General features: G+C 42.4%; 1 protein-coding gene across 3 annotated transcripts in view; it reads right to left on the bottom strand.

The window, feature by feature from the left end:
• Nucleotides 1-10375, bottom strand: part of prdm2b (PR domain containing 2, with ZNF domain b) — an 18128-nt gene extending 7753 nt beyond the window's left edge. Inside the window, exons 1-8 of one of the 3 annotated variants that reach the window (XM_046076081.1) lie at nucleotides 10195-10375; nucleotides 9040-9098; nucleotides 8783-8900; nucleotides 5951-6054; nucleotides 5547-5699; nucleotides 4466-4592; nucleotides 916-1020; nucleotides 158-752 (exon numbers count right to left, since the gene is read on the bottom strand). In XM_046076081.1, coding sequence (XP_045932037.1) covers nucleotides 158-752; nucleotides 916-1020; nucleotides 4466-4592; nucleotides 5547-5699; nucleotides 5951-6054; nucleotides 8783-8897 — 1199 coding nt within the window. In that variant the 5' untranslated portion in view covers nucleotides 8898-8900; nucleotides 9040-9098; nucleotides 10195-10375. Of the gene's footprint in view, nucleotides 1-157; nucleotides 753-915; nucleotides 1021-3973; nucleotides 4418-4465; nucleotides 4593-5546; nucleotides 5700-5950; nucleotides 6055-8782; nucleotides 8901-9039; nucleotides 9099-10153; nucleotides 10173-10194 lie in introns of those variants that run through there. The other 2 variants (XM_046076082.1, XM_046076084.1) reach the window with 2 other exon arrangements.
• Nucleotides 10376-10688: the final 313 nt, after the last annotated feature.

Genomic DNA, 10688 nt, shown 5'->3' with positions numbered 1-10688 from the left:
ATTTCAGTAATTCCATTCAAAAAGTGAAACTTGGATATTATATTCATTCATTACACACAGAGTGATATATTTCAAATGTTTATTTCATTTAATTGTGATGATTAAAACTGACAACTAATGAAAATCCCAAATTCAGTATCTCCGAAAAGAGCCAGGCCTTTTCTTTGGCCCACTCTCATGCCTTCTCTCATGCCGCCGCCGCCCCACCTGTGAACCGAAGGATTTACTGCAGTACCGGCACTTGAACAGTTGTGTCTGCTGGTTAGAGATGGCATGAATGTGATTGTGGCGTTCCAGACCCTGCCTGGTGGAGAAGTGGCGCTCACAGTACTGACAGGGATAGGAATCTCCATGGGGATCGCCCTCAAGGTCACCATCTGGGTCAAGGTCAAGATCAGGATCCCCCTCTGGTTCTTGCCCTGCATGCGAGGAAGACTCCAACTTTGCCTGCGAATCCTTATGGTTTCCTTCACCACAGTTCAGCAATGGGGCATTCTGCTTGTTTTGCATAGACTCAATCGCAGGTGAATGCAGAGCAGCTTGCATCCTAATTTGAGCTGGTTCATCCAAATCATCAGCATCCTCCTCCTCGTCTTCTTCTTCTTCTTCTTCCTCTTCCACATTTCCCCTGTCCGTCATCCCTGCTGACATGTCCTCCACATGTCTAAGGTCATGGCTTGCCCTGGGATGGGTTTCCTGGAGTTCCTGCGAGGGCCCTACGATTGATGGCCTCTCATCCTCCTCCTTCAGGCCTGTAAACAATTTTTCAAGAGTATTAAGGTCTTCTGTCAAACCACTTCCTGAATTTCAGTAAGTAGTTCACACAATGAAATAATTGCCTAAGCCATGTTCAATGAAAAAGTGGGTGAAAAAAATGGAAATATACTGCTTTTCTATAACAATAAGACAACTTACCGTCTTTCCCATCCCACATCTCCTTGAGAGTAGGTTTGGTTAAACTCGTTTTCTTGAATCCACCCAAACCAGACTGTCTGGCTCTCTCCAGTAGCTTTCTTCTGGCTGCAAGTACAAACCCACACATCACTTTAAAAACAGGATAGGCCAAAAGAAAACACAGGTTTAAAAATTAAAAAAAAGAGAGTAGAAAATTGATTAGCACATCCCAACATTTGTCTGTGCAAGGTCCTCCCCCCCCAAATTGTTTCATGGGATAAACTCTATAAACAAAAAGAATTCTATTTGACCAATTATGTTAACATGTTAAGAACAAGAAGAATGTTCATATGCACTATTTCTTGATATTTTATATACTAATCGATTACTCATGACAATAATTGGCAGATTAGTCGATAATGAAAATAATCGATATTTGCAGCCCTATACACTAATCACAGGCAAATGTACTTCTGCATCAGTGTGGGGCAAAGAAAACAACTGAAACACTTACAGACTATACAGACAGTCACACATGATCTGTAATGTAAACTTTTAGCAGTTTTCTCGCTCATACGTAGCCGTTAAATAAGCAGAAAAACGGTGGAACGTTACCATGACAGCAGCGGGGCAGAAATTACTTTCAACATGAAGGCGATGAAGAAATTTTTAGAAAAATCAATTTTAACGGACTACGTGTCCTCGTGCTGATAATGTGCCGTGCTTGTGTGGAGACAGAAAGTAAACACGAGACAAAGTGCTCCGGGATACTTTTGCTTCAGGTGTTCATGCTGCTTCATGTATTCGTGGACAGCAGTTGTGCTGCAATGAAGCCATTTCCAATTCACAGAGCTCACAGAGCACCACATTGTTGAGGGTCTGTCTAAAATACTCCCAAACTTTAGCCGGGCAAAGGCGCGGTCTTTTATCTGCAGCTTGTCGGGGGGAATCCCTGCTTAAACCAGATACTGCGATGATTCTACGCATGTAATGCGAATCGACATATCGTTGTAATCGCTTACATCCATGAATTGCCCCAGCCATACTATACCCACACACTAAGGAACATCACATCTCTCAACTCCTCCTCTAAATCTATAAAACAGTGGTTACTGGACAATCAAACATGCTGTCATAATCCGGGGCAGTGGTATGTCATTGTTTTACTATTTGTCTGTGCTCTTGTAGGTTTTCATGTAATGTTCTTTCTACAGGTCACCTGCCAAGGACTACAGATGAAAATCTACCAGTATGGCTAGATGTGTCACATTTACATGATGGACCCAAGTGATCATATTAATGTGCATTGTCCCTTCTTAAATAAAATAAAAATAATCATCCTAAAGCAGCCTCACATTGCATTCAAAATGAGGGGCTTGAATGCAATGTCATTTAAAAGAAGACAACTGACAAATGCTTAACATCTATTTTGAATTTTCAAGGCTCGTCTGACTCAAGAGGCTTCCCTGGCACCTCCTCATCATTGGAGTGTGTCAACAAGGTCACCTGACCTGGCCTACAAAGGCTAATTCATACCAGAGAAACACATGCTGCAGGTCAATCATCTGACCAACATGGTCAGAGGCATTCTGCTAAATCTGCAGCAGAAACACCACTAACACAAACATGTTTGTAATTTAAGAACACCAGCCTTTTCTGTCACTTGTTTTTTTAATCCAGCAGTCACTACGCAAGCACACTGACTCTAGCATACATCAGTTAGGCAACATGCACGGTGCGCAGAATAGATAGGCTAACTTTATCAAGGCTGCCTTTGAAGCACAGGGCAGCCAAAAGGCACCAGTTCATTTCAATTTATATAGCGCCAATTCATAACATAAGTTATCTCATTGCACTTTTCATTTAGGGCAGTTCTAGACCGTACGCCTTGTAATATTAATTACAGAGTCAATGATTCCCACCATGAGCAAGCACTACGCAACAATGGCAAACAGGCAGAAACCTTGAGCACAACCTAGACTCAGGGCCAACTGCCTCTACCGGTTGGATTGAGTGTGAGAGAGAGGGTGGGGGTACACACACACACACACAGCAGTATAGAGAGATGATGTGCTAGAGGCCATTTCCAGTACATAAAATTAAACAGGCTCTTCTCATAAAAAAATACAAAAAAACGACAATACCCATTTAACAACAAGCCTATATGATTGGACAGCAACGGTTCAGAGATTAAGAGGTAGGACATGCAGCTCACAGCGCTTATATTTCTTATCTTATTTCACAGACATGTCAGGAGTTATAGGGATGGATTTGACTTTCCGCATGTTGCCTATATATTAATGAAAGCATCTAAAGGGCGTGCAACCCACGCAGGCCTACGGTATTCTTGTGGTATGACACTATAATAATATTTGTGCAGGATTTCTTTACCATACATTAGATCACACTACACCATGTCCCTCACCCCCCATGTCAAAGATTTCTATATAGATAGATGAAACTAGTAGTGTTAAAAACAGACCATAACAGATCAGATAGCAGATACATAATAAATATATTCTTATCAATTCCCTCTCTTCTTCGTGGTCCCGCATAGAATAACCCACATGATCCAAAACATGGAAACACTATGTCCAAAGTTCACATGTAATTGTTACACATGGTTTTCTAGTTGATTGTTTCTTACCATAAGCTGATGATACATCCATGAAGTTTTTCCAGGAGTCATTATTCATTGAAAAGACATTTTATTGTTTTAATTTTGGTTTCTAATTTAGTTTTGATGTCTGAAGTCACGAAATGTCAACGCTGTCAAACCAAGCTACCGATACAACACTAGACCGGCCTATTTTGATGAATACCACAGTGTAAAATGTCTTTCAAACATGTCGATATGATCAGTTGTTAATATGAATTTACTCCAGGCAGTCTGCCATCTGTTCCTGTAACACCGAGATGTCCGTGTGTTCAGACCTAGCCGTTTAGCCTAATGCTAGCGTGCAACACCAAGTCTGACAACTCGATGAAATGGTTATTCTGGACCCAAGACGACGTGAAGGCTCATTTTAAACACTCTCCACAACATATAACAGCTGTATTTTATGTTGTTACCCAGTACCTGCGCTCCACTTAGCCTGTAGTTGGATCAGGAAGCTGGCTAGTTAGCCAACCTGCTAGGCCATCATCAAGTATAGAGGCTCGCCGATGGATGGCTTTCATGAACTCAAGGAAGGTCACATCCTCGACAACGCCAGGACCCAGAAGAGGAGGAAAAGCTGCTAAAAAGTTGCCCAGATGCTCGTTTAACAACCAAACAGGGTATTTTACGGCACCGAGCTGGCTGATGGGTCGTAATTTAGAGCCGAATTTGCTGGCAGCGACGAGTTTTAGGTCTGATATGGAAGTAGAGGAAAGCCCCACACATCGCAACCGTTAACGTTAGCCACCACTAGCCTTCCTTCATTTGTAGCTAACTAAGCTAGCTAGCTCGCCCAGTTACAACTTCGACTGAGCTGCAAAGACATCGACTCGTGGCCAATCTAGCGTGGCATGTGTGCAGCACACACATCGGAGATCAAAATGCCATCTTGTGTTGTAAGTCGAGCCTCACCTCGCTTCGCCCTGGGTGAATTTTTCCTGCTCAGACTGCTGGCTCTTTCTTCCTCCAGTGCAGCTGTTATCTCAGGGTTGTCTTCCACAGTGTACCACACCAGCAGCTCCTCTCCCGGCCCGATAGGCTGCAACAATGAGAGATGAGGTCGGCCACCAATCACAGCCCGGCTTGTTGAGAGGCAAGAGGGATATTTGGGCCACAGTGCATCTTATCTGTGTAGTGGGCGTTTTGTGATTGACAGTGTTTTCACTTCTCTGCTATATTCACAAACGGTGCCCATGTTTGGATGGCACATTTATTGTAACAGGGATGTAGTTACTGTTTAACTCAATTCTGCCACCTTTTAGATTTGCATGACACACCGCAGTAAGTCATTTCCAACAAATGCATGATGTATTTTGCACGGCTCTAACCAGTGGTGAAATAAGCATTCTGACCCTTTACTAAAGTAAAAGTACAAATATAACTATATAAAACACATTGTTATGAGTAAAGGTTCATTCAAACTTAGGCGTGGTCCACAGCACACAATTTGGTTTAGATTCCAAGTAATATCAGAACCAGAATCACCAATACTTAAAAAGTAGCTAAAAAAATATGTATGAGTTATGCATTGAATGCATCATTAACATACACTCCCTGGCCACTTCATTAGGTTCACCTATGCAGTCTAACAGCTCAGCCATAAATTCTACCTTTACAAAAAGATAATTTTCAGTTTTGATTAACACTGTCATATAGGGTGTCATACACACACACACACACACACACTGAAGTTTATTACTGAAGTTGTAGTTTGCAATGGTGTTAAACTGGACTAGATTATATTGAGACATGAGGGGATTAATATTTTAAACACATTTGATGACACACCATTTGCATTTTATGAAAAGACCGAAGAGTTTATATATGCTAATCTATTTGTATTTCTTGCATCATAACATCATTCCTTAGTGCTTTAATCCCAAAACAATCCAAACCAAAAAGACTTTTCATTCTTCCACTTATTCACTATATTTCAGTCCACTTGCCCTTGGTTGTAGGACCTAAAGGCTGTATGACTGTGTGTCTGACCTACCCGTAAAACTTTGTAGTAAATGGCCCTGTTGATCTCCAGGGGGAAAAGATTCTGCTCTTCACTGGAGCGTGCCCAGTTCACATATCGCAGCCAGTTCCCCTTCATGGGGTCTGTGGCATCAACACACATCCAGCCCCGCGCTGGGAAATAAACCTACAGGTATAAGGAGGATGTTATAAAACAAATTTATATATATTCTATTTTTTTTTTTTTTTTTTTTTTTAAATATGAACACTTAATGTGTTCTATCAAACAGTTTTAAAGGTGCATAAATTCTTTTAAACTGTAGGTGCTACACTTGATGCATAATGTAGTTGGGCTCGCTTTAGCTATGCAGTGACTCCCACAATAGGTGGAGGTGGGTATTTTAGGGAAAGAAGCCAACTGAGCAGTCTGTAACATACCTCCCACATGTAAACATTACTCGTCACCTGGGACCTTTTTTTCTTCTCTCCAACAAATGGGCCGAACCTCTTGCCTTTTGGAATGACCCGGGTGGCCCAGACACCTGAAAATAAGAATGAGTATTTGATAATTTTATATATTTTTAAGCACTAAATATGTTGAAATCACTTAATGTTCAATGTTCCTTATATTTACCAGTGTGGTTTAAGGGGTTTGTTAATTTATGACATATTCTTTACTTAAATAATTTTCTTCTTTAGTATTTGCTCTGTTTGAGTTCAATTATGGGCAAAAAGAGCTCTTGTTTATAAATTTATTTTGTTTTCTTGCATGTGTGGATATATTCATAGACCTTCTCAGGAGTCATTGTGGTAATAAAGTAATTTAATTTAATTCTCCATTTTCCAATGAAGCCTAGCCTCACTGTGGTCCATTATCATTCTTTCAAAAACCCTGGTTCACAGCAAAACTCAGGCAGCTTCGTCAGACCAAGGAGGAGGCCTTCAGAAGTGGGGACAGAGTCCTGTACAACCAGGCCAGGAACACGCTGACTGAAGAGGTCAAAGCTGCAAAGAGGTGCTACGCTGAAAAGCTAAATAACAGCTATGCAGCCAACGACCCTGCCTCAGTGTGGAGAAGCCTACGGAAACTCACAAACTACAAGAGACCATCCCCCAACACTGCTGGTACTCAACAACTGAATGGTTTCTACTGTAGGTTTGAAAAGCCCAGAGTCACACCGCTCCCCCACTCCAACGCCATCTTCAAACAGCCACCTTCCCCCTCTGACCTCTCACCTGCACTCAAGATCTGTGAAGAGGACATGAGCCACCTCTTCCAGAGGCAGAAGATCAGGAAGGCTCCTGGCCCCGACGGTGTGTCTCCATCCTGCCTGAAAATCTGTGCGGACCAGCTGGCCCCCCATCTTCACAGAGATCTTCAACAAATCACTGGAGGTGTGTGAAGTTCCCTCCTGCTTTAAACGCTCCACAGTCATCCCGGTCCCAAAAAAACCCTCCATCTCTGGACTAAATGACTACAGGCCTGTCGCCCTGACATCTGTAGTCATGAAGTCCTTTGAAAGACTGGTGTTGCCCACCTGAATGACATTACAGCCCCCTGCTGGAGCCCCTGCAGTTTGCCTACAGGGCTAACAGGTCAGTGGATGATGCTGTCAACTTGGTTCTGCATTACATCCTGCAACACCTCGACTCTCCAGGGACATATGCAAGGATCCTGTTCGTGGACTTCAGCTCGGCGTTCAACACCATCATCCCGGACATCCTCAGCACCAAACTCACCCAGCTCACTGTGCCAGCCTCCACCTGTCATTGGATAACAGACTTCTTGACTGACAGGAGTCAGCAGGTGAGGCTGGGAAACATCACATCCAGTACCCGGACTATCAGCACTGGCGCCCCCCAGCTGTGTGTGCTCTCCCCACTGCTCTTCTCCCTCTACACCAACGACTGCACCTCAGGAGACGCATCTGTCAAACTCCTGAAGTTCGCTGACGACACAGCGGTCATCAGCCTCATCCGGGACGGTGATGAGTCGGCCTACAGACGGGAGGTTGATCAGCTGGCTCTATAGTGCGGCCAGAGCCACCTGGAGCTTAACACACTCAAAATTGTGGAGATGACCGTGGACTTCAGGAGGGGCCCCCCTAAACTGCCCCCCCATCACCACACTCAACAGCCCTGTGTCTGCTGTGTAATCCTTCAGGTTTCTGGGTTCCACTAAATCCCAGGACCTGAAGTGGGAGCCCAACATTGACACCATTATCAAGAAGGCCCAGCAGAGGACGTACTTCCTGTGTCAGCTCAGGAAGCATAACCTGCCTAAGGACCTGCTGATCCAGTTCTACACAGCCATTATCCAGTCTGTTCTCTGCACCCCCATCACTGTCTGGTGTGGATCTGCCACCAAAAAGGACTGAGACAAACTACAACGGACAGTCAGGACTGCAGAAAAGATCATCGGTGCCAACCTGCCCTCCATTCAGGACTTATATATTTACAGAGTCAGGAAACATCACTGCAGATCCATCTAACCCCAGAGACAACCTTTTCCAGCTCCTCCCCTCTGGTAGGCGCTACAGAGCACTGTATGCCAAAACCAACAGACACAGAAGCAGTTTCTTCCCACAGGCCATCACTCTGATGAACAGCTGATTTCTGACACACAGTGTCAGGAACAATTCCTGTGCAATAACCCAGTAACTCTGTCTCTAATCAGTCACCTGTTTACTGGTTTCCACTTATTTATTTATTCACCATTCTCTATTTCAGTGCTGTTCATACTATGTCATATTGTATATACTGTATACCAATACATCTACCTCAGGTCATAGGTCTTATTTATTTTTTCCAGCATCCTTTGCACTATGCTCCATCACACTGTGTACATGTGTACATGTATGTGTACCTGTATATCATATCCACCTTCAACATGTACATAATGAGAATAATAGTTCACTCTTGCATCCTTTGCACTCTGATCACTGCACTATTTGTCAATATGTCTATATTGTTTTGTTCATGGTGTGTAGGTTAGTGTTGTCTATACTGTAGTTTGTGTCTGATTTTACTTTACTATTATTTTATTATTGTGTTATGGTATTTTTGTACAAGTAAGCACATCGTGAGCAATGTACAATCCTGAGTCAAATTCCTCGTGTGTGTACACATACCTGGCAATAAAGCGGATTCTGATTCGAAGATTTAAAGTTGTACCTGAGTGAAATGCTAATGGGAATCTACATGTTATCTGTCTTTAAAGATGTTGTATAAGTTGTAGTTATCTAAACAGAACAGAAACTATGTACTCACCGACCCGGCTTTGATTTATAACAGAAGGTCTAAGACTCAAACAGTCAGGCAAACCCCTCCACATATGAGCTGGAATTTCATCCAGAGTTTCTACTGTCCCCTCACGAATAGCCATGATCTACAATACATTAAAAATGAGGGGGTTTTTTTAATCAAAAAAGTATCAAAATCCTGTAAACAGGTCAAATATAATTGTTATGTTAAACATCAGCAGATAATATCCTACTTTTACAGACTACAAGAAGTAAATCTTTTACCTGTTCAGGTTTCCACAAGACAGTGAGCACCAAGTCTTGACAGAGTGTCACCACGAGGACTGAAAATACAGAGTAAAGTAAGCCAGTTAAAAAGCAGCAGCTGACCTGAATGGATGCTCTTGAAGGGAATTCATTACAAGCTGCATCTCAGTGAGGGCAACACAGCAACTGTCTGATATATATCTATATGAATATTTATGTCATATAATAAAATGGCAAATAGGCTATCAAAAAACACGGAGTGTTCTACAATTCTGTAAAATTGACTAGAGTGTCTTTGTCATTAAAGACTGATAATCTGTGTGGTTTTACAGCATGCAGAGACTTTATTTATGCATTCAAGTTTTTTAAAAGTATGCGCTGGATAAGATGTACCCTTACCAATGGTTTAAAAGAGAAAAGCAGCAAATCCTCACATTTGAGAAGCTGCAATTGTGAACGTTGCTTAGAAAGTGACTCAAACGATTAATGATCAGAAAATTCTATACATTTTCACCTGATCAACTAATCAATCAATGGACTTTCAGCTTTCTTGCATATATATACACACACACACATACATACACACAGACACCATAACATTTCTAACTTGACTTAATGATGACTGCTACATCATCTCAAAGATTAGATGAGGCAGATGAATGACACAGCTCAGACATTAAACCTTGAACGTCCTGTTAAAATAAAAAGGATAAGATGCTGAACTTTTTCCTGGCCAGTTCGTTAACCTTCATTGGATTCCCGCCCCCCTTACTTCAGGCTAATCCGCTGGTGCCGGAGTTGTGATCAGACATTTTTAAATCCCTTCTAGCTGAAGTTCAAGCAACAAATGGAGAGATTTCAAGGTGGGTGTGTGCGTGTGGGTGTGTGCGTAAAGCGGATTTAAAAGCGGTATTCATCTGTCCATCAAGAAAAAGTTGAGAGAGAAAATAAAATGAACGGATGTATGAACCGCACGGCGCCTGAAGGATGCAGTTTATTGTTACCCTTGTAGGCAAACCGTCTGCTCTCCTTATTCTTCCCGATGCTGGCGGCAGTAAGGTGGTTTTCTCCCCCAATTTTGCCTGCCGTAGGCTAGTTTTTTTGGATTTAGGCTACTCGTACGCGCACTTACCTGCTTTATTTGACCGGGGACTTGTGATTTTTGTGCTCTACCTGCTTTCAATCTGCTGAAAATGGCGGATGGAGGCTTGAGTCGAAAGCCTCCTCTGTAACTCGGATCGTGTAGTGTAGTTGGGAGAGGCAGCCTGTCAGACCCGTACACATACAGCGATGGGACAATAATGTTCAGCAAGGAGGTTTTTGTAGACGACGAGGCTTCCTGGTCTTCTCAAGTCCTGTCCACACTGCAGCCTCACATGAAACCATGCCAATTAAGTACCTTGCTTAGATTCATCTGTGAACATAATGGGCCTGTAGGCTGGTGCCATCTGTGCAGAGTTAAGAACTCAATATGAGCAGGCAAATGCAAACACATTTCAGTTTTATTTGGTGGTAAACTGTCCTCAACTCTATTTTTATTCATATATATATATATATATATATATATATAACATCTTAAATGCTTTACTTGCAGAGAGTTGCTGCTGTGTTTTTATTTGTTGGTGAATTGTTTCCCCTCACTCTTAAATACACTTATTCCACCTTAT

Source organism: Micropterus dolomieu, linkage group LG18 (assembly GCF_021292245.1).
Source record: "Micropterus dolomieu isolate WLL.071019.BEF.003 ecotype Adirondacks linkage group LG18, ASM2129224v1, whole genome shotgun sequence".
NCBI lineage: Eukaryota > Metazoa > Chordata > Actinopteri > Centrarchiformes > Centrarchidae > Micropterus > Micropterus dolomieu.
This window is presented reverse-complemented; position numbering and strand designations above follow the sequence as displayed.